The sequence below is a fragment of the Perna viridis genome, chromosome 9, assembly GCF_037379345.1.
Source record: "Perna viridis isolate PV_CMFRI_1.1 ecotype Kerala chromosome 9, ASM3737934v1, whole genome shotgun sequence".
Classification (NCBI taxonomy): Eukaryota; Metazoa; Mollusca; class Bivalvia; order Mytilida; family Mytilidae; genus Perna; species Perna viridis.
This window is the reverse complement of record NC_142453.1, coordinates 42,613,471-42,639,001: the sequence shown is the minus strand read 5'-3', so window position 1 is coordinate 42,639,001 and position 25,531 is coordinate 42,613,471. Positions and strand designations below refer to the sequence as shown.

Sequence of the window (25,531 nt, the reverse complement as noted above, 5' to 3'; positions counted from 1 at the left end):
TAAACATTCAGGTGTCAATTCATTTATATGTGTTGCAAATGTTTGTAACAATAACATGAACAATAGATGGTTAGTCGTCGGCAGTACATGTAGTTGATAGTATCCCAGTCTGTCACATGGTAGACCGGGGCTATAAGACGCCTCAGGGAGGATTTCCTGGTTCTTTTATTATTCGAACCTCCAAACCTTTTCGGTGTGATTTCTTCAAGCGTGGATTATCGCTTTTATCAATAAAATTTGAGTTTCTGAAGTAGTTCTGATTAAAATTAATTAAAAAGTCATACTTTCTCTGAACATAAGAATATAAAACAATATTATGTAGAAATTGAGAACAGTATTTTATTTTGAGTAATTGACCAGTGAGTGCAAATTTTTGTACACTGACTCAAAGAAACATGAAAAGCAAAGAGCTTTAAAATATCTAATATTGATTGAAATACAAATTAAAAAAACAAGACAAACGGTCTTTCAGGAAAGAAAAAAAAATGGTCTAAATCTTCAACTCGGCACGCAAGTGTTTCTGTTGATGCTTGTTTCTTGTTGCTATATTTTTGTGGAATAACAGTTTCATTCACCAGCAGAAGAAGGAACCTAATCTATAAATATGAGGTAAAAGACATGTGTTATTGTTTCCCTATAACTTTAATATATTTAAAACCCATGCATTTTGGTGTAATTATTTTCCTCTAATGTTTTTTTTTCAACGATCACCAAGTTAATGTAATGGTCATTATCCATTATCTAGTACTCCATCATTTCATTAATTTCATCTGTTGTTTGTACTTCTTCCCAATAGCAAATTTAAATATTTAGAATACTATGAAATTGGTTTTATTTTTTATGCGTTTGGTGCATATTTCGTAGTATTTTGTGAACAGAGTTGAACTGTAAAATTAAGATTCAAATGAGTGATGATTTCTGATGATGAATGTTTATTCATTTTTACCTCTGTATCAAACGAATTCAATAATCCAGTGACATATAATTTTTTTAATATCCAACCAAGAAAAGTGATATCGCTGAAAATAAGTGAACTATATTTTCAATAAAGTTATCACTGACCAAATATCGTCTGATATTAACAATTTCGATATGTAATTATTTAATGAACACATATTTTGTGTTTTATACGTTTTTTTTTTGTGATTGTAACGTTTTCTGATACATTGGATACAATCCCGTGTCTTAAATAAATCGGCAATTATTCACACCTAAAATAAAATTATTCAACCAATCTTACCTCGTAGATAGAATGCTGATTGCTTCCACGTTTACAGCGATTCAAGAGTCAGGAACACAGTTGAGTTTTTTGTCCAAACCGTCAAATTTACGAATCTGGAAAAACAAAGAGATCTTGATTTGTTACCGCATTACCATTATTATAAGGCATTGTATGTACAAGTGAATGTGCTAAAACGTATCAAAGGTTTTATTTTGTAGAGAATATGTAACAATCACGCATACGATAAGAAAATACTAAAATACATAATTATTGATATAACATTAACTGATTTATCATTATCAAATGAATCAATATCTTCTTTTAAGTGGCATTTGTATCATTCTTAGTCTAGCTAAAAAAGACAATCATCTCTTTAGCAAATGCATCATGTTGTACAATTACAGGATAGCTTTGACACACTATCAGCCAAATAAAGGTGTTCTTCTGGTAAGTCTTACACCTGGAAATCAATAAAAATATCGGAAATTAGTTCACATTTAAGATAATATCACAATGGTACTGAGTGGTATAATTTTTGTTTAAGTAATTTTTGCATTGAAACTCGCATAGTAGCATTATACGTCTAATTTCTAATTTATATTTCGATTGAAATAAATAAGATAACATTTCAAAAAAGTTTATCATACGAATAAAGTGAAAAAAAAAATATGTAGAAAATCGAATTAAAAATGAGCTGTATAAACATGCATCAACGTTACACGCACACATATGTTAATTTAAGCTAAAGCTGTTGTTTTCACATTAAACTGTATTGGTACAACATAAAATGGACATAAAAATAGTTTGTAAGCTTATATTATTTAGTGATCACCAAGCTAATCGTGTACCATGAACATTTGTTGACAAGCATGAAAGGCATATGATAAAATATGTCTGAATAGAACTCGTGATTTATATACATATTGATAACATATAAACCTACAACATATACACATTTGCTCTAAATATAATAAATTAAATTTTCATTATATTTGTTCAACAATTTTTACTTGTAAATAATAAATGCAGTAAAATATAAATGGTTACTTCATAGTTTGTATAAAATGTCTAGTTTTGGTTTTTTTAAAAACAATGCATACTTTGGATAACATTTTTAAACGTAGATTGTTCGTCATGCATTAGCATATCTATTTACCTGAACATGAATATTTAAATGTTTTATTGAACATCATGCGCGGGAACATTTTATTTTATAGTTGGTTACTAAAGTTAACGTACCTATACAATAGTTCTTATGTTTATTGAGACACAAGGCAATTCCACTTGTAGCTTCAATGTAGCAGACATCATTTCCACAATCCAAGGATGAACATTGACTCACTTTGTACAATGAACAATGAAATGCATTTAAAAATCGACACTAAGGCTGACAAATCGTCATTTTCGAATACTTTATGAATAAGTTTTGGAATGAACTTCCACTTGTTCTCCATAAAGTTTGTTTGAACACACACACACACACACACAAAATAAAACAAGTAAAAAACACATTAACACAATAATAGTTATTTGACATGTACGGGCATATCACGTATTGATGTTTTATGAAGGCTTTTTGAAAAATAAAAATAGAATAAATGAGTTTTTATATAATACGCTTTCGAAAATTCTAAGTTAGTTTTTTTTTTCTAAATACACTCAGAATCAACACTTACCTTGACATTTTTCTCCTGACCAATGTCCAATACAATTACAGGACGGTCTGTCGTTTACCGTCACACAAGTGCCACCATTATAACAATCACAGTCTACAATGCATATATATATATATATTAATTGTGACACTTAAATACCAATATCGAACATACCTTGTCATTGATTGGTCAGTAACTTTTTTTAAACAAACAAGTTATTATTCATTTGGAATTTTGTGTTTTCTTAAGGATCAAGACAAAATAACTTAAAGTGAATCAATATGAATTAATAGTAACGTTGATGTTTATTATTATTCTTAACTAAAATTGTCTTGATCTTATAACTAGGGGTGTTTGAAATGTGGCAATTGTTTAAATGATTTAATTGCAAACAGAAAAAAACTTGTAGGAATGTATGATAAGTGATAAAGAATCAATGCTTTTGTAAAGCTGAAGCTCACCTGGACATTTATCAAGTTCAGTTTGTCTTAAGTATATCACTTTTGTTCCATTTGCACATGTAGCAGAAGATGCGATTGACTGCGACTGAATTACCCATTCATAGAAAGAAACTATACTACAGTCACATGACAGAGGATTCCCGTCCAAGTACCTTTAAAAAAGTACAAAAATACATGGGTATTAAGCTAAAAGACTTATGTAAATCGAATAACATTATGTTTTATTCAGTAGCATATTTCATAGATATCAAACAGGAGGTGATTTATACATACAAGAAAATTGAATATTCTATAAAACTAGTATTACATTTGGTCAATGCAAAATTTCTGATGTATAGATACAATGTATATAAATCTTACATGAAACTGGCAAGTACTGGTCTAATAGTTATTGTTCTCGATTGTTTCATTCAAGTGCGATATGAATGGGTCTTGCCAAAATATAATTCATTACACAAAATTGATTATAATTACATTGAATAATTGTCATGTGAAAGTATTATTGTAGGTAATATCTTGACAAAGGTACGTCTGAGGGGTGTGTACGCGCGTGTTCAAAATAATTAGACCGACAAATGACCTTGCGCATCTCAAGGATTGACGTGTATGCCAAACTTTTTTTGTGTGATTAATTCCCTTTCTTTTTATGTAAAACAGCTGCAAAATGATCTATTTGTCATATACTTTTAAATTATACCAACTAAATTAAGTTGCTCTCAAATGTCGTTTTACTTTAAAATGGGTTATTTGCATGTGGAATACACTTCCAACCACCGGACCTTTAAATTTGTTCAAAGGATTCTATTGTAAATTGGGTTTGTAGTCAGTTTCTCTTTGATAACTTCAGTTCTAATCAAATTAGTGTTGATTATCATAATTATTACAAACATATGGTGGATTTCCATTAAATTATGTTGTCAGAACTATGATAACAAAATGAGCATTTTATTTTGCCAGTATCTTTTCGATTTTTCCTTTTTAAACAGGATATGAACTAATTTGCGAATCCATAAAATATTCATTTTTAAATTAACCACAAATCATAATATACTCACACAATAAAGATTGGAGAAGCATTGCTTTTCAATGGAGTTTTATACTGTATTGGTCATCTCTTATATTGGCAATGTACGTTTTGTATAGATTTATACATAGAATAAAGATTACTTTGATATAATATTTTGCATTAAGGTCATGACAACCAATAAATCCTGTAATATCAGTAAAAAAAAGATAACCGTCATGTTCAAATATCAGTTTTTGTGGTTTTCCACGTTATAGTATGGATTTCCTTCTCTGATTTGTATGGCGTAAGATGAATTCTGTTTTATATCGATACATTACATACGACGTTCTTCCTTTGTAAACTGCTGAATTAATTTATATCAACAAACTGACCTTTTGAGACCATATGCCTATTTAGAATACCTCGTTGGCCACCATCAACGTATATCTATTTCGTATTACAAATGTCCTTTTTGGTAAATTTACTATAGACAATCCATAATCAATGTCCCTAAGTGATTTCAAATTTAATCTCATGTATTCCATTAAGATCAAATATTATAAAACTCCGAAACATTTTTCACATTTGAAACATCTATTTTTGGAGGACCAACTGTTCTTCTGACACTTCGTCATCAATTATTTTTAAAGTTGCTCATCTTTTAAAACATCAAGACATAATTTTCTACTTATGAACATATATGTTTATTTTTACTTTTAAATTGGGGCCTGCATTGTTGATAGGTGTATTAAGACATCTGCACATACGTGTAGTGTTGGAAACACATTTTTAGTAAATTTGAACCACGAGCGAACAATTTATCATAAAAAAATGTATCTCACGAACAAACAATTCTACAAAGAACTCACAAATTTCGCAAATTCGAATTTGCATCAAAACCTCCTTGTATAATGGATATATTGTTCCATTTTAAGTCGCTGAAATAAGACAAAACATGATCGTATCACTTAAGTCATTTATGCAGATTCACGGTTGAAGTTAATAAATATGAACACCACTATTTTTTTTCTGTATTGTCAAAAACATTTAGAAGGGTTTCGTACTTCATGTTTTTTTTTTCGTTTAATCGGTACATATGTTATATGTCAAGTATTTATAGTGAATATATATTATTTTGTGTTGGTCATTTCCATATTCATAACTTAACTTCCCATTCTTTTATTCTTGTATGTATTCGTAATATGATTAATTACTTAATTGGAAAAAGTAAATAACCATCACCACGAGTGCCGGATAATTAACATGTTTACGGAACTATTTCTGCAAACGAGATCATATTTAGATTATTTAGGTTATTCACGACGCAGGATATTTAAGGCACTTCAAGTTTTTTTTTTCTTTTTCTTTTTCGCTACAATGGCATTAGCAATGTTTACGTCAACGTCTGCAGCGATTGTAATTTTCTATTAAGCAGTCACTTTTCAAAATTGTATCTAGATACATTGGAAGAAAAAAGAAAAATAAATAAAGGGTTTGAAGCATCACTTCAGTTTTCAGTTTTGATATTCATTGGATGTTTGCTTATTTCCAACTCTTTCCATTTTAGTAGGCGCGGCTTATTTTCCATATATGGAAAATAGCGTTGTTTACAAGCTTGAACATCTCACGGCGCCCTCTTTTAGTATACTTGTTTACTCAGTGTATCATTTTATATGAATATTACCCACATGCTCATAATGTACATTTACAACATTAAAACATCCAAAAATTCTGAACACCGGCATGTAAATTCAATAAAATGCATACATCTCTTTCACAACGTATATCAGTACTATATATATAAATCAACGAAATGCACACATATTACAAGCTTAAATCATTCACTGCGATGTAGTGAATAAGGTACGCATGTGCACAGTTATATTAAAGCACATCGATGAAAGAAACATTGGATATCTTAATCGTATAATCAACTGTGTCACTTAATCTTGAATCTAAATATAGATCATTTGGGCTGTTGTAAAAAAAAAATGGAAACAATGTTTGACATGTACTGTGTCGGTTTTTCATCTCGCAGGACCTGTTCGACTCAAACGAATTTCTTGTGTCATACATTGTACATTAATAGAATCGGAATGAAATAAGGAATGTATCTGCAAAAAAAAATCTGGCAGACAGGCTTGAGGGATAGTGTGAAAAATATATTTCGCCAATTTTGACAGATTAACAAATTTCACCGCACAACATATTTCTAATGTAATTTGCTTGGCAAATCTGACGATTCATAACAGTTTACAGCAAAATTCAGGGCAAATACTTAAATACAAACTATCCTGCCAAATTGTAATAAATCTAATTGCGATTAATAGGTCGGGCAAAATACATTTTATAGTTGAGTTAAAGATGTAAGTAATTGATCACATGATTCACAAGGGGAAATCCCCAAAAATTGAAAGTAGGAAAAAATTTCAAGTATTTCAAAACCTGTTATAAACCAAACCTCATAGAAAACATATAATAGCAATTTTAATCATATAAAAATAGTTTTACTACAGAATGCGCCTTAAACGATTTTTTTTTCAAAATTTCACCTAAAACCGCCTTAACTGTCCCGCTGATAAGCAATTGATTATCATATTTATTATATAGATTCGATTCATTCATTTTGTATTTTACATGAATTTTAAATTTTGTGAACGGCGAAATGATAATCGTTTTGTGACGTTTTGTAAAGTTTTGGCGGGAGAAAGTCCGAGAATGAATTTATCGAATTCATTTGACAGAATCCTCATTCGAATTTTTTACATTGGGAACAATTGGTAAATCACCTTTATGATAATTTGGTGGTAAATACAAAAATTTAAGCGTTATTACTATTGTATTGTTTGTATTCCTTTTAGTGTTAATTGACGAGTTATTGAAGTCATGTTTCACATTCTAATATTGCTATTTCTGCTATCACTGTTCAGCTTACAAACATTATATAAAATTGCCATATAAACTTTCAATGAACTGATTTTGTCTCTGATGTTCAAAGAATAAGTCATGAAAATGGGGTTGAATATAAGCATTTTGAAACGTATAAAGGAACACATATCAATTTTCAATTTGTCTGTACAAATATAAAACTGTTTGGATCAGAAAAAAAAAAAAAAAAACAAAACAAAAACTGCTTCGGTCCTTGTTAAATGGAATTGTAGGGGTATTTATGTAATGCTTACATTTCATAAATATAAGTAAGGTTTTTGAACTCTTCAGCATTTACAGTGGTCAACTTATTACCATATAATATCCTGAAATAAAAGTACAATATGATGTCTTAAGTAGATATTTACGCTAAGAAAATCAACATTAATGAATACGTGTCGTGATTTTCAGCCCATTGTCAATGCTTTTTCAAATAACTTACCTCGGGATTTCAGAGTCGCAGGTTTAAGAATTGTACATGTATGAATATATATAATTTGATTCTGATGGCACATAAAGTAACGAACGAACGGTCGCACCAACATGGATCGTCTGTTTTGTTGTGTTGAATGACCTCAATCATAATAAAAATAATGCCCAAACTATGGTTTAACTCGTTTCGCTTTCATTGAAATTATAATAAAAATTAAAAACTGAACATCGACTTTAAAATATCGTATGTACCGTTCGTTCGATTACGAATAAATACGCATCGCTTGTGGATTATGAAAGGGGAGGAAACTTTAAAATGTTAATTGTCGCACATTTTTTATTTTTCTTTTCTTTTAATTTTTTAAAAGTATTTCTTATATTTTATTACATAACGAGAGTAAAGAAAATACACTAAATGTATTTTGAATTTTTAAACAGTGAATTTGATTACCGCTATAACCTTGGTTCCCTTGATTACTCTTTGTAACTGTTTTTGCGAACTATTTGCAAAAGCTAAACATCATTTAAACATTAAAAAGACAATGTATTAACTTGCTGACCTATTCCTTCACTCTTATAAGGCTGACTTTATAGCTGATCTGAGGGAGAGAATATCGTTTGACTAGATCCTTCGGTCTCAGTTTCCGCTATACGGATGACGTATTATGTTTAAACAATCCTAGTTTCGGGGATTTGATGCATCGCATCTGCTTGAAAGGGCTTGTGATAAGGGATGCTGCAGACATCGTGGGGTTGGCCTCATATCTTGACCTACATTTAGAAATCGATGGTAAAGGAAGACTATTGACCAAACTTTACGACAAACGTGGTGAGTTTTCATTCAGAATTTTCGACTTTCCTTTCATCTGTGGCGGCATCCCTTCGGCACCTGCGTGTGGAGTGTTCTGTCACAACTCATGCGTTGTACCAGAGCTTGCCGAGACAGCGCAGGCTTTTTGTACCGCACTGGAGCTCTGACGGATAGGCTTCTGTAGCAGGGTTGTGTTGCTACAGAATTTGGGTCGTCACTGCAGGGGTTCTGTGGTCGTCGTCATGAACTCGTGGATCGTTATGGTGTATCCATCGGCACCATGAAAATTGATTTATTCAATGGGTCATGATTTTCGTTTCCTCGTTTGTCTACCCCGGACTTGACTTTTTATACGCTTACCCTACCGATGCACCTGGTCCATGGTCCCAGTTTTTAGTGGAGTCCGAGTTGCTCATTTGCTTTTGTTACTTTGTGTGTATGATTTTGGTTACTGTATGTTCTTTGTTCTGTTTGTCTGTTTTCCATGTCGAGTCTTTGTCCCTGTATTGTATTCTTTTGGTTGCCGCCATGGCCTTGGTTCCCTCGATTACTATTTAAAAATTCATTAGGCAATGATGGTGCATATGTAAAGGTTTATGAACTTTGATTATTTTTGCGCAATTCGTCCGAAGACATATTTCCAAAACAGTAAAAGTTGGGAAACCCTCCCAGATCCACTTGAGTTCTGACAGTACGTCTACATAGCAGCCCTGCCAATGTTCATCGGTAAAATATCCCGAGGCCTGGCTCCGCTACCAACACCAGTTGGTTCTATTCACGTGTACCACTAACATCGACAGTATGAGGCCAGTATTTGCAATTAAGTTTTGCAATTTGCAGAAAATATTTTTGAAACCATGACAAGTTTTATTATTATATAAAGCATTTTTATTACTACATTTTTTTTTAAAATAGTTTGCAATTACAGATATATAGCTATCAATATGAAACAGTGTTTTAACTTAATAATTTTAACATTTTATATTTATCGACCGCCTTAGTCTTGTATTGAAAAAAAACTTTCTATTGTACTCGGGATGTCATACGCATAAAATTCACCGGAACCTTTAAAATGAAAATTGTAAGACATCCATATGTATAAGCTTTCAAATAGTACCGCAAAACTGGTGATAACACTTGTGATTATTTAGTCAAATGTATGAGCAATAAACCGCTTACCCAACGAAATCGCTTAAATTGACATGTTACCCACGTCCAAATACCAAGAGGTCTGATGCTTCAATAAGAATTTGTGTTTTTGTTTTTTTTTGTTTGTTTGTTTTTCTGTTTATAACTAACGTCTTGGATTCTTAGTATAACTAAGATTTCCGGAGTCAGAATGTATCAAAAACTAAAAAAAATAATTGGAATAATTGCACGGAATATCAAATACTCATGTGTAATAATTAATAAATAGTAAAACATCAATAAGAAAAATACCGTAAAATCAACTTACAAGTATCGCAATGACTGCAAACCAACAAATGCGTTGACAGCTATCGTAGTGATTGAGTTATTGTGAAGGTATCTAAAAGTAAAAATTATACCCACACAGATAAAAAGCTCAAACTTTTATGATGTTTTAGTATTTGATATTTGTTGGATAAACTTTTCTAAAACTATAAGAAGAAGTTATATTTATAACATATTTAGGACACTTATATGGCCACTTTAAGTCAGATCTAGCAGAGGCAGCTTTGTTGAGCCGGCTCAACAACTCTTCTCGTAGTAATGTTCTCGTAGAGCCAGCACATCTGACCTACCGACCAAGCTTATTCTAGTGCCGTTCTATTTTTTTAAATTGTTTTTTTTAAGAGTCGACGTATCTGACACTTTTGCCAACTGTTAAATATCACAGAATATCTGAAGTTGCTTTCCAGATGTTGATTATATTTATCTCATATTCTTGGAAATGTGGAAATGTGCAAACGATCAGATTTAGTATGAGTATGATGAACACATTGTTTTTTGTTTTTATTTTTAAACCTACAAAGTATTCAAATTCATTTAAAAAATTTAGTTTTGATTGACCATTCTCTCACATTTGCTACATGTACATGTACATCTACCTAAATGACTAGTATACGTACAGATAATGAAGATTTGGCATGTCTTTAATTGCATGGTCTTCTATTATTGATATATTGTTGCTATCCAGGTGTCTGAAAGATAAAAAGATGATTACAATTATAAAACGATATCAGTATATGTATGTTACAAGGAAAATTGGAATCCAGGAAGGGGAAGGCGGAATTCCAATTTGTTCTAGAAGAAATTGAGGTACATTTATCCCGATTTGCTCTAGGAGGATTTCGCATCGTCCTGAGTTAAATGAGTTCCATGTAACATCAAATAGTCATAATACATGTAAATAAAGAACAAAAAAAGTGTATTGATGTTACATAATGATAAAATAATTGTCTAATCCTCTATTATAATAAAAAAAGGAGTAAAGATATTTTATTGATCCTAGATTTTTTTTTATGAAAAACTAGCGGAATATGAAGATTATTTGCCACGATGACTGTCAACTTTAATCAACATGCAATTGCAAGGGCAAATATAACACTTCGAGATGTTCGTCGGAAAGAATAACTAATATGTTCGACTAAATGCCACTAACATAATCTTACTTAGCATTGCAATAAATAAAGTGCACATTAAGTCAATTTAGAATTGTTCAAAATATTGATTTAGTTGGTTTTTTGTTCTTGATTTAGCTTGATAACATATTGAAGCTCAATTGGAAAAAAAATATAATGAATATTATATTTCGTGTTCAAACAAATTTTATAGATTTAAATGCCAGGACGATACAGAATCCTTCTAACCTAAATGTCTAGTACGATTCTGGATCTTATTAGAAATTCAATAGAATCCGCTATTCTCTAGGACAAATCGGGCTATCACAATTTGTCCTAGTAGTAATTGGGAATCATGATTTGTACTGGATTTCTTTGTCCTTGGCCACATGAAACATTACGTTCAGAAAACAATAATATCAATATCAAAATGATGGAATGTATTTATTACGTTACAAGTTTATAATCTTTTCGTTCAGTAGGCATAGCATTAAAACCATTTCTGTACTTTTAAAAATATCATTCCTATAATGCCGTTTTTTTTTCAAACGAACAATAAAAAGGAACGAAAGTCGGCAAATTCTTTGATTTAAATTTATGCTACATAGCTGATGTTTTAGTATTTGATATTTGTTGTATAAACTTTTCTATAACTATAAGAAGAACAGTTATATTTATAACATATTTAGGGCACTTATATGACCTCTTTAAGTCAGATCTAGCACAGCCAGCTTTGTTGAGCCGGCCCAACAATAGTAATGTTCTCGTAGAGCCAGCACATCAGACCTACCCACCAAGCTGGTTCTAATGCCTTTCTATTTTTTAAATTGTTTTTTTAAAGAGGCGACGTATCTGACACATTTTTTAAGCGTTAAATATCAGGGAATATCTGTATTTGCTTTCCAGATGTTGATTATATTTATCTCATATTCTTGGAAGTGTGGAAATGTGCAAACGATCAGATTTAGTAGAAATGTAGTAGTTTCATATTATGTGCTTTATTTCTTTGAAGTTATTCAGTTCCGATCTGATGTTTCCGATTCTGTTATGTGATAAATACCTAAAATCATAACATAAGTTACTAATCAAAATATCGAAATAAATAAAAAAAAAAACAATTAAAATATTTTTCATATGCAAAATCGGACCAATAAACATTAAAAATACAATAAAAGAAATGCTAGTCAAGCACTAATAGATTCGCGTGTGTGTGTGTGTATGTATGTGTGTGTGTGAGTATTGAATAATGGGCCTCTTTCGTAAGGCACTTCTTTGCAGTGGAAGACATATAGCTATTGTATCTGAAGTTAAAAAAAACAAATGTATCGTAGCCCTTTTGAAGTCTGACTCCTGATTAAGCTATTTATTTTTATGTATCTTTGTATTCTGTGAACGGTTGAGAGCCACAAAATTAAAAATAAAAAAAAATAAATAAAAAAAAATGAAATAAATAAAAATAAAAAAAACTAAAAAAAAACAATAAAAATAAAAAAAAATAAAAATAATTAAAAATTAAACAAACAATTATCTGCACGATGTATCAAAAACTGCTAAAATTAGGACTTTCGATTTTTACAGAAAAAGTCGTATATATTCGAGTCTTCATAGATAAGATCCTAGGTTTTAAATGTTTATGTTTATGATGCTAAAATGGTAAAAATATGCAAACCGATGATGATGTATGTAAAAGTTGTGACGTGAAGGTTTATTTTCAGAACAAGAAACGCATTACACAGTACTAGATTATTATTACATTATTTGCAACTTACAAGTATTTCAATGACTGCAAACCAACAAATGTGTTGACAGCTGCTATAGTGATTTTGTTAACGTGAAGATATATAAATTTGAAAAAAAAAACATACCCAAAAAGATATAAAGTTAGTTTTTTTTAATAAGCCGATACCCACCAACGGTATTAATTGGCAAAAAAACACACACAATTGATTAATTTTAAAGAAATTTGGATAAATTTCAATAATGATTGATTCAGATAACCCCCATTAACAATAAATCGCCGATAAAACGTTTAAAAAATAAATCAATAATTTCATCATGAAACATTCCATGTACTGCTCGTTTTATATCAAATGCAGTAAATGCATTTGAATTAAGAATTATCTTGTGTTATAAAAATATATCTAATATTGTGAATGCAAATCAGGTTATTGCCACAATCTGTATGTATTTTGAAACTCAGACCTGGTCGGATATAATTTGTACAAAACATCGACTTTGTCGAAAGTTTAGTTGAAACATTTATTTTATATAATTGTTAGACAACTGCCAACATCAGTGACAGACCTGAGTGTGGGTTAACAGTAGGCCATTAAATCTTAAACTACCTGGTTTGATTTAAACTAACTGCCAATCATTGTGAACCATTATTTTGCTATGCAGATTTCTGTTTTGTGTCATTTGTTTGTAGTTTTTTTTAACTAATAATTGATAGAACAAAAATGATTACAATAATTGTACGGAATATCAAATAGTCATGTGTAATAATTGATAAATGAAAAAAAATCAATTAGAAAAATACCGAAATTCAACTTACAAGTATACCAATGACTGCAAACCAACAAATGCGTTGACAGCTATCGTAGTGATTGTGTTATTGTGAAGGTCTCTAAAAGTATAAATTATACCCACACAGATAAAAAGCTCAAACTTTTATTTCAAATACCTGATACTAAATAACAACATACACACACGATTGAAGATACTAACGAGTGTTTGGTATATTTTTGTTTTTTTTTTTCGAAAAAAAGATGTAAGTATACACTAACGATTAAACAAGCATTTGCAAACAAACTTCAATATAGATAAAACTTCCTTGACCACTCAAAATCTAATAAAAGAATTATTTAAAGACATACATGTGAACTAAATGAAATACTTTCCCTTTATGAGCCAACACAGATTTGTGACCTTTTCCTGCTTAACGATTTGTGGTCATAATTTGGTTAACACGCAACAGACGAAATGAATCTCAATATTAAGGAACAATTGCAAACAGTTTAAACTGATAGAAAAATGTATTTCATATGTTTGTTTTTGCAATATTACTTTCCTTTTTCTTTAAAAAAATTTGGAAATTGTATATTTTCAGAGTATATTTTCTTTAAGAAAGCAACAGGTTATAGATTTTAGAACAAATCAATTTTATTCAATGTGGTATTGTAACTTTAAGTTCCAAATGTTACCCTGTGTGTTTAACAATATTTACTTGCAACTTACACAAATAGAAAACACTGAGTATGATGAACACATTGTTTTTTGTTTTTATTTTTAAACCTACAAAGTATTCAAATTCATTTAAAAAATTTAGTTTTGATTGACCATTCTCTCACATTTGCTACATGTACATGTACATCTACCTAAATGACTAGTATACGTACAGATAATAAAGATTTGGCATGTCTTTAAATGCATGGTCTTCTATTATTGATATATTGTTGCTATCCAGGTGTCTGAAAGATAAAAAGATGATTACAATTATAAAACGATATCAGTATATGCATGTTACAAGGAAAATTGGAATCCAGGAAGGGGAAGGCGGAATTCCAATTTGTTCTAGAAGAAATTGAGGTACATTTATCCCGATTTGCTCTAGGAGGATTTCGCATCGTCCTGAGTTAAATGAGTTCCATGTAACATCAAATAGTCATAATACATGTAAATAAAGAACAAAAAAAGTGTATTGATGTTATATAATGATAAAATAATTGTCTAATCCTCAATTATAATAAAAAAAGGAGTAAAGATATTTTATTGATCCTAGATTTTTTTTATGAAAAACTAGCGGAATATGAAGATTATTTGCCACGATGACTGTCAACTTTAATCAACATGCAATTGCAAGGGCAAATATAACACTTCGAGATGTTCGTCGGAAAGAATAACTAATATGTTCGACTAAATGCCACTAACATAATCTTACTTAGCATTGCAATAAATAAAGTGCACATTAAGTCAATTTAGAATTGTTCAAAATATTGATTTAGTTGGTTTTTTGTTCTTGATTTAGCTTGATAACATATTGAAGCTCAATTGGAAAAAAAATATAATGAATATTATATTTCGTGTTCAAACAAATTTTATAGATTTAAATGCCAGGACGATACAGAATCCTTCTAACCTAAATGTCTAGTACGATTCTGGATCTTATTAGAAATTCAATAGAATCCGCTATTCTCTAGGACAAATCGGGCTATCACAATTTGTCCTAGTAGTAATTGGGAATCATGATTTGTACTGGATTTCTTTGTCCTTGGCCACATGAAACATTACGTTCAGAAAACAATAATATCAATATCAAAATGATGGAATGTATTTATTACGTTACAAGTTTATAATCTTTTCGTTCAGTAGGCATAGCATTAAAACCATTTCTGTACTTTTAAAAATATCATTCCTATAATGCCGTTTTTTTTCAAACGAACAATAAAAAGGAACGAAAGTCGGCAAATTCTTTGATTTAAATTTATGCTACATAGCTGATGTTTTAGTATTTGATATTTGTTGTATAAACTTTTCTATAACTATAAGAAGAACAGTTATATTTATAACATATTTAGGGCACTTATATGACCTCTTTAAGTCAGATCTAGCACAGCCAGCTTTGTTGAGCCGGCCCAACAATAGTAATGTTCTCGTAGAGCCAGCACATCAGACCTACCCACCAAGCTGGTTCTAATGCCTTTCTATTTTTTAAATTGTTTTTTTAAAGAGGCGACGTATCTGACACATTTTTTAAGCGTTAAATATCAGGGAATATCTGTATTTGCTTTCCAGATGTTGATTATATTTATCTCATATTCTTGGAAGTGTGGAAATGTGCAAACATTCAGATTTAGTAGAAATGTAGTAGTTTCATATTATGTGTTTTATTTCTTTGAAGTTATTAAGTTCTGATCTGATGTTTCCGATTCTGTTAAGTGTTAAAAACCTAAAATCATAACGTATTTTACTAATCAAAATATCGAAATAAATAAAAAAAACAATTAAAATATTTTTCATATGCAAAATCGGACCAGTAAGCATCAAAAATACAATAAAATAAATGCTAGTCAAGCACTAAAAGATGCGTGTGTTTGTGTGTACGTGTGTGTGTGTGTGTGTGTGTGTGTGTGTGACTATTGAATAAGGGGCCTCTTTCCTAAGTCACATCTTTGCAGTGAAAGACTTATAGCCATTGTATATCAAGTTAAAAAAACAAATGTATCGTGGCCCTTTTGAAATCTGACTACTGATCGTACTATTATCGTATTATTACATTATTTCCAACTTACAAGTATTTCAATGACTGCAATACAACAAATGTGTTGACAACTACCATAGTGATTTCGTTAACGTGAAGATATAAAAATTTAAAAAAAACATACCCCAAAAGATATAAAGTTAGTTTTTTTTAATTAGCCGATACCCACCAACGGTATTAATTGGCAAAAAGCACACACAATTGAACATTTTAAAGAAATGTGGAGAAATTTCAATAATGATCGATTCAGACAACCCCCATTAACAATAAATCGCCGATAAAAGGTTTAAAAAATAAATCAATAACTTCATCATGAAACATTCCATGTACTGCTCGTTTTATATCAAAATGCAGTAAATGCATTTGAATTAAGAATGCAAATCAGGTTATTGCCACAATTTGTATGTATTTTGAAACTCGATCCTGGTGGGATATAATTTGTACAAAACATCGATTTTGTCGAAAGTTTAGTTGAAACATTTATGTGATATAGTTTTTAAGACAACTGTCAACATCAGTGACAGACCTGAGTGTGGGTTAACAGTAGGTCATTAAATCTCAAACTACCTGATCTGATTTAAACTAACTGCCAATCATTGTGAACCATAATTTTCTGTTTTGCGTCATTTGTTTGTAGTGCTTTTTTTAACTAATAATTCATAGAAAAAAAATAATTACAATAATTGCACGAAATATCAGATAATCATGTGTAATAATTGATAAATGGAAAAAAAAAGAAAAATACCGAAATTCAACTTACAAGTATCGCAATGACTGCAAACCAACAAATGCGTTGACAGCTATCGTAGTGATTGCGTTATTTTGAAGGTATCTAAAAGTATAAATTATACCCACACAAATAAAAAGCTCAAACTTTTATTTCAAATGCCAGATACTAAATAACAACATGCACACACGATTGAAGATATTAACGACTGTTTGGCATATTTGTTGTTTTTTTTTCGAAAAAAATGTAAGTATACACTAACGATTAAACAAGCATTTGCAAACAAACTTCAATATAGATAAAAGTTCCTTGACCACTTAAAACCTAAAAAAATAATTATTTAAAACCATACATGTGAACTAAATGAAATACTTTCCCTTTATGAGCCAACACAGATTTGTGACCCTTTCCTGCGTAACGATTCGCGGTCATAATTTGGTTAACACCCAACCGAAGAAATGAATCTAAATATTAAGTAACAGTTGCAAACAGTTTAAACTGATAGAAAAATATATTCCACATATTTGTTTTTGCAATATTACTTTCACTTTTCTTTAAAAAAAACATGAATAATTTCTTACTTTTATTTGAAAATTGTATATTTTCATAGTATATTTTCTTTAAGAAAGCAACAGGTTATAGATTTAATAAACAAATCAATTTTATTTAATATGGTATTGTAACTGTAAGTTCCAAATGTTTCCTAGTGTGTTTAACAATATTTACTTGCAACTTACACAGATAGAAAACACTGAGTATGATGAACACATTTTTTTTTTTTAAACCAACAAAGTATTCAAATTATTTAAAAAAAATAGTTTTGATTGACCATTCTTTCATATTTGCTACATGTACATGTGTATCTACCTACATGACTAGTATACGTACATCTGATAAAGATTTGGCATGTCTTTAAATGCATGGTCTTCTATTATTGATATATTGTTGCTATCCAGGTTTCTAAAAGATGAACGATTATTACAATTATAAAACGATATCATTATATGTTACAAGGCAAATTGGAATCCAGGACGATCATGCATCCTTCTAGGGGAAGGCGGAATTCCAATTTGTTCTAGAAGAAATTGAGGTACATGTATCCCGATTTGCTCTAGGAGGATTCCGCTTCGTCCTGAGTTAAATGAGTTACATGTAACATCAAATAGTCATAATACATGTAAATAAAGAACAAAAAAAGTGTATTGATGTTATATAATGATAAAATAATTGTCTAATCCTCAATTATAATAAAAAAAACGAGTAAAGATATTTTATTGATCCTAGACTTTTTTTTTATGAAAAACTAGCGGAATATGAAGATTATTTGCCACGATGACTGTCAACTATAATCAACATGCAATTGCAAGGGCAAATGTAACACTTCGAGATGTTCGTCGGAAAGAATAACTAATATGTTCGACTAAATGCCACTAACATAATCTTACTAAGCATTGCAATAAATAAAGTGCACATTAAGTCAATTTAGAATTGTTCAAAATATTGATTTAGTTGGTTTTTTGTTCTTGATTTAGCTTGATAACATATTGAAGCTCAATTGGAAAAAAAATATAATGAATATTATATTTCGTGTTCAAACAAATTTTATAGATTTAAATGCCAGGACGATACAGAATCCTTCTAACCTAAATGTCTAGTACGATTCTGGATCTTATTAGAAATTCAATAGAATCCGCTATTCTCTAGGACAAATCGGGCTATCACAATTTGTCCTAGTAGTAATTGGGAATCATGATTTGTACTGGATTTCTTTGTCCTTGGCCACATGAAACATTACGTTCAGAAAACAATAATATCAATATCAAAATGATGGAATGTATTTATTACGTTACAAGTTTATAATCTTTTCGTTCAGTAGGCATAGCATTAAAACCATTTCTGTACTTTTAAAAATATCATTCCTATAATGCCGTTTTTTTTCAAACGAACAATAAAAAGGAACGAAAGTCGGCAAATTCTTTGATTTAAATTTATGCTACATAGCTGATGTTTTAGTATTTGATATTTGTTGTATAAACTTTTCTATAACTATAAGAAGAACAGTTATATTTATAACATATTTAGGGCACTTATATGACCTCTTTAAGTCAGATCTAGCACAGCCAGCTTTGTTGAGCCGGCCCAACAATAGTAATGTTCTCGTAGAGCCAGCACATCAGACCTACCCACCAAGCTGGTTCTAATGCCTTTCTATTTTTTAAATTGTTTTTTTTAAAGAGGCGACGTATCTGACACATTTTTAAGCGTTAAATATCAGAGAATATCTGTATTTGCTTTCCAGATGTTGATTATATTTATCTCATATTCTTGGAAGTGTGGAAATGTGCAAACATTCAGATTTAGTAGAAATGTAGTAGTTTCATATTATGTGTTTTATTTCTTTGAAGTTATTTAGTTCTGATCTGATGTTTCCGATTCTGTTAAGTGTTAAAAACCTAAAATCATAACGTATTTTACTAATCAAAATATCGAAATAAATAAAAAAAAAAAACAATTAAAATATTTTTCATATGCAAAATCGGACCAATAAACATCAAAAATACAATAAAATAAATGCTAGTCAGGCACTAAAAGATGCGTATGTTTGTGTGTACGTGTGTGTGACCATTGAATAAGGGGCGTCTTTCCTAAGTCACATCTTTGCAGTGAAAGACTTATAGCCATTGTATATCAAGTTAAAAAAACAAATGTATCGTAGCCCTTTTGAAATCTGACTACTGATCGTACAATTTATATTTTGTATTTGTGTATTCTGTGAACGGTCGGGAGACACAAAAAAAAATTAACAAAAATAAAAAAATAAATAAAAAAAGAAAGAAATAAATAAAAATAAAAACAAATAATAGTAATAAAAAATAATAACAATAAAATTAAACAAACAATTATCTTCAAAATATAAAGTAAGCTATTTTCTTAAGGGTATTACATATTTTGATAGCAAAATGTTCAATTTCCTAGGCGACTGCAGGCATTAGAAAACACGTATCCTGGCCTACTAAATAAATATAAACCAATTATAAGATCCTAGTTGTGACGTTAGTGTTTATTTTCAGAACAAGAAACGCATTACACAGTACTAGATTATTATTACTTTTTATCCAACTTACAAGTATTTCAATGACTGCAAACCATCGAATGTGTTTAAAGCTGCCATAGTGATTTCGTTAACGTGAAGATATATAAATTTAAAAAAAAAACATACCCAAAAAGATATAAAGTTAGTTTTTTTTTAATTAGCCGATACCGACCAACAATATTAAGTGGCAAAAACCAGACACAATTGAACATTTTAAAGACATGTGGATAAATTTCAATAAGGATCGAATCAGACAGCCCTAACTAACCATAAATCGCCGATAAAACGTTTAAAAAATAAATCAATAATTTCATCATGAAACATTCCATGTAATGCTCGTTTAAGATGAAATGCAGAAAGAGTACATGAATTGAAAATTATCTTGTATTATAAAAAATATATTTAATATTGGAAATGTAAATCAGGTTATTGCCACAATCTCTATGTATTTGAAACTTGTTCTTGGTCTGATATAATTTGTACAAAAACATTTAAGTAATATAGTTTTTAAGACAACTGTCAACATCAGTGACAGACCTGAGTGTGGGTTAACAGTAGGCCATAAAATCTCAAACTACCTGGTCTGATTTAAACTAACTGCCAATCATTGTGAACCATAATTGTGCTATGCAGATTTCTGTTTTGTGTCATTTGATTGTAGTTGTTTTAAACTAATAATTGATAGAAAAAAATAATTACAATAATTGCACGGAATATCAAATATTCATGTGTAATAATTGATAAATGGAAAAAAATCAATAAGAAAAATACCGAAATTCAACTTACAAGAATTGCAGTGACTGCAAACCAATAAACGCGTTGACAGCTATCGTAGTGATTGCGTTATTGTAAAGGTCTCTAAAAGTATAAATTATACCCATACAGATAAAAAGCTCAAACTTTTATTGCAAATGCCAGATAGTAAATAACAAAATGCACAACCGATTAAACGTTTCAAGAAATGTGCAGAAATTTCAATAATAATCTATTCAGGCAGCCCTCACTAACCATTCACCACCGATAAAACGTTTAAAAAATACGTCAATAAATTCATCATAGCACCTTCCATGTACTGCTCGATTAAGATGAAATGCAGTAAAAGTAAATGTATTGAGAATTGTCTTGTGTTATCAAAATTTATTTAATATTGGAAATGTAAATCAGGTTGTTGCAACCATCTCTATGTATTTGAAATTCGATCTTGGTCTTATATAATTTGTACAAAACATCGATTTTGTCGAAAGTTTAGTTGAAACATTTATGTGATATAATTTTTAGACGGCTGTAAACATCAGTGACAGATCTGAGTGTGTGTAGGCCATTAAATCTACAACAACCTGGTCTGATTTAAACTAATTGCCAGTCATGTGAACCATAATTGTGCTATGCAGATTTCTGTTTTGCGTCATTTGTTTGTAGTGCTTTTTTTAACTAATAATTCATAGAAAAAAAATAATTACAATAATTGCACGAAATATCAGATAATCATGTGTAATAATTGATAAATGGAAAAAAAAAGAAAAATACCGAAATTCAACTTACAAGTATCGCAATGACTGCAAACCAACAAATGCGTTGACAGCTATCGTAGTGATTGCGTTATTCTGAAGGTATCTAAAAGTATAAATTATACCCACACAAATAAAAAGCTCAAACTTTTATTTCAAATGCCAGATACTAAATAACAACATGCACACACGATTGAAGATATTAACGACTGTTTGGCATATTTGTTGTTTTTTTTTCGAAAAAAATGTAAGTATACACTAACGATTAAACAAGCATTTGCAAACAAACTTCAATATAGATAAAAGTTCCTTGACCACTTAAAACCTAAAAAAATAATTATTTAAAACCATACATGTGAACTAAATGAAATACTTTCCCTTTATGAGCCAACACAGATTTGTGACCCTTTCCTGCGTAACGATTCGCGGTCATAATTTGGTTAACACCCAACCGAAGAAATGAATCTAAATATTAAGTAACAGTTGCAAACAGTTTAAACTGATAGAAAAATATATTCCACATATTTGTTTTTGCAATATTACTTTCACTTTTCTTTAAAAAAAACATGACTAATTTCTTACTTTTATTTGAAAATTGTATATTTTCATAGTATATTTTCTTTAAGAAAGCAACAGGTTATAGATTTAATAAACAAATCAATTTTATTTAATATGGTATTGTAACTGTAAGTTCCAAATGTTTCCTAGTGTGTTTAACAATATTTACTTGCAACTTACACAGATAGAAAACACTGAGTATGATGAACACATTGTTTTTTTTAAACCAACAAAGTATTCAAATTATTTAAAAAAAATAGTTTTGATTGACCATTCTTTCATATTTGCTACATGTACATGTGTATCTACCTACATGACTAGTATACGTACATCTGATAAAGATTTGGCATGTCTTTAAATGCATGGTCTTCTATTATTGATATATTGTTGCTATACAGGTTTCTAAAAGATGAACGATTATTACAATTATAAAACGATATCATTATATGTTACAAGGCAAATTGGAATCCAGGACGATCATGCATCCTTCTAGGGGAAGGCGGAATTCCAATTTGTTCTAGAAGAAATTGAGGTACATGTATCCCGATTTGCTCTAGGAGGATTCCGCTTCGTCCTGAGTTAAATGAGTTACATGTAACATCAAATAGTCATAATACATGTAAATAAAGAACAAAAAAAGTGTATTGATGTTATATAATGATAAAATAATTGTCTAATCCTCAATTATAATAAAAAAAAGGAGTAAAGATATTTTATTGATCCTAGACTTTTTTTTATGAAAAACTAGCGGAATATGAAGATTATTTGCCACGATGACTGTCAACTATAATCAACATGCAATTGCAAGGGCAAATGTAACACTTCGAGATGTTCGTCGGAAAGAATAACTAATATGTTCGACTAAATGCCACTAACATAATCTTACTAAGCATTGCAATAAATAAAGTGCACATTAAGTCAATTTAGAATTGTTCAAAATATTGATTTAGTTGGTTTTTTGTTCTTGATTTAGCTTGATAACATATTGAAGCTCAATTGGAAAAAAAATATAATGAATATTATATTTCGTGTTCAAACAAATTTTATAGATTTAAATGCCAGGACGATACAGAATCCTTCTAACCTAAATGTCTAGTACGATTCTGGATCTTATTAGAAATTCAATAGAATCCGCTATTCTCTAGGACAAATCGGGCTATCACAATTTGTCCTAGTAGTAATTGGGAATCATGATTTGTACTGGATTTCTTTGTCCTTGGCCACATGAAACATTACGTTCAGAAAACAATAATATCAATATCAAAATGATGGAATGTATTTATTACGTTACAAGTTTATAATCTTTTCGTTCAGTAGGCATAGCATTAAAACCATTTCTGTACTTTTAAAAATATCATTCCTATAATGCCGTTTTTTTTTTTCAAACGAACAATAAAAAGGAACGAAAGTCGGCAAATTCTTTGATTTAAATTTATGCTACATAGCTGATGTTTTAGTATTTGATATTTGTTGTATAAACTTTTCTATAACTATAAGAAGAACAGTTATATTTATAACATATTTAGGGCACTTATATGACCTCTTTAAGTCAGATCTAGCACAGCCAGCTTTGTTGAGCCGGCCCAACAATAGTAATGTTCTCGTAGAGCCAGCACATCAGACCTACCCACCAAGCTGGTTCTAATGCCTTTCTATTTTTTAAATTGTTTTTTTAAAGAGGCGACGTATCTGACACATTTTTAAGCGTTAAATATCAGAGAATATCTGTATTTGCTTTCCAGATGTTGATTATATTTATCTCATATTCTTGGAAGTGTGGAAATGTGCAAACATTCAGATTTAGTAGAAATGTAGTAGTTTCATATTATGTGTTTTATTTCTTTGAAGTTATTAAGTTCTGATCTGATGTTTCCGATTCTGTTAAGTGTTAAAAACCTAAAATCATAACGTATTTTACTAATCAAAATATCGAAATAAATAAAAAAAAAACCAATTAAAATATTTTTCATATGCAAAATCGGACCAATAAACATCAAAAATACAATAAAATAAATGCTAGTCAGGCACTAAAAGATGCGTATGTTTGTGTGTACGTGTGTGTGACCATTGAATAAGGGGCGTCTTTCCTAAGTCACATCTTTGCAGTGAAAGACTTATAGCCATTGTATATCAAGTTAAAAAAACAAATGTATCGTAGCCCTTTTGAAATCTGACTACTGATCGTACAATTTATATTTTGTATTTGTGTATTCTGTGAACGGTCGGGAGACACAAAAAAAAATTAACAAAAATAAAAAATAAATAAAAAAAGAAAGAAATAAATAAAAATAAAAACAAATAATAGTAATAAAAAATAATAACAATAAAATTAAACGAACAATTATCTTCAAAATATAAAGTAAGCTATTTTCTTAAGGGTATTACATATTTTGATAGCAAAATGTTTAATTTCCTAGGCGACTGCAGGCATTAGAAAACACGTATCCTGGCCTACTAAATAAATATAAACCAATTATAAGATCCTAGTTGTGACGTTAGTGTTTATTTTCAGAACAAGAAACGCATTACACAGTACTAGATTATTATTACTTTTTATCCAACTTACAAGTATTTCAATGACTGCAAACCATCGAATGTGTTTAAAGCTGCCATAGTGATTTCGTTAACGTGAAGATATATAAATTTAAAAAAAAAACATACCCAAAAAGATATAAAGTTAGTTTTTTTTTAATTAGCCGATACCGACCAACAATATTAAGTGGCAAAAACCAGACACAATTGAACATTTTAAAGACATGTGGATAAATTTCAATAAGGATCGAATCAGACAGCCCTAACTAACCATAAATCGCCGATAAAACGTTTAAAAAATAAATCAATAATTTCATCATGAAACATTCCATGTAATGCTCGTTTAAGATGAAATGCAGAAAGAGTACATGAATTGAAAATTATCTTGTATTATAAAAAATATATTTAATATTGGAAATGTAAATCAGGTTATTGCCACAATCTCTATGTATTTGAAACTTGTTCTTGGTCTGATATAATTTGTACAAAAACATTTAAGTAATATAGTTTTTAAGACAACTGTCAACATCAGTGACAGACCTGAGTGTGGGTTAACAGTAGGCCATAAAATCTCAAACTACCTGGTCTGATTTAAACTAACTGCCAATCATTGTGAACCATAATTGTGCTATGCAGATTTCTGTTTTGCGTCATTTGATTGTAGTTGTTTTAAACTAATAATTGATAGAAAAAAATAATTACAATAATTGCACGGAATATCAAATATTCATGTGTAATAATTGATAAATGGAAAA

The 25,531-nt window shown here is 29.9% G+C and overlaps 1 protein-coding gene across 35 annotated transcripts in view; it reads right to left on the bottom strand.

Moving 5' to 3' along the window:
- Window positions 1–407: 407 nt before the first annotated feature.
- LOC148608613 (uncharacterized) overlaps window positions 408–25,531 on the bottom strand; it is a 41,355-nt gene continuing 16,231 nt past the window's right edge. For 8 of the 35 annotated variants that reach the window (XM_088545840.1, XM_088545848.1, XM_088545847.1 and 5 more), the window contains 15 exons: window positions 22,575–22,646; window positions 21,721–21,792; window positions 20,965–21,036; window positions 17,973–18,044; window positions 17,118–17,189; window positions 14,496–14,567; window positions 13,652–13,723; window positions 10,606–10,677; window positions 9,972–10,043; window positions 7,527–7,598; window positions 5,214–5,282; window positions 3,339–3,490; window positions 2,899–2,991; window positions 1,241–2,563; window positions 408–596 (listed from right to left, as the gene is read on the bottom strand). In XM_088545840.1, the coding sequence (XP_088401966.1) occupies window positions 2,412–2,563; window positions 2,899–2,991; window positions 3,339–3,490; window positions 5,214–5,282; window positions 7,527–7,598; window positions 9,972–10,043; window positions 10,606–10,677; window positions 13,652–13,723; window positions 14,496–14,567; window positions 17,118–17,189; window positions 17,973–18,044; window positions 20,965–21,036; window positions 21,721–21,792; window positions 22,575–22,646 (1,186 nt within the window). In that variant the 3' untranslated portion in view covers window positions 408–596; window positions 1,241–2,411. Of the gene's footprint in view, window positions 597–1,240; window positions 2,564–2,898; window positions 2,992–3,338; window positions 3,491–3,979; window positions 4,550–5,213; window positions 5,283–7,526; window positions 7,599–9,971; window positions 10,044–10,605; window positions 10,678–13,651; window positions 13,724–14,495; window positions 14,568–17,117; window positions 17,190–17,972; window positions 18,045–20,964; window positions 21,037–21,720; window positions 21,793–22,574; window positions 22,647–25,531 lie in introns of those variants that run through there. The other 27 variants (XM_088545858.1, XM_088545867.1, XM_088545873.1 and 24 more) reach the window with 24 other exon arrangements.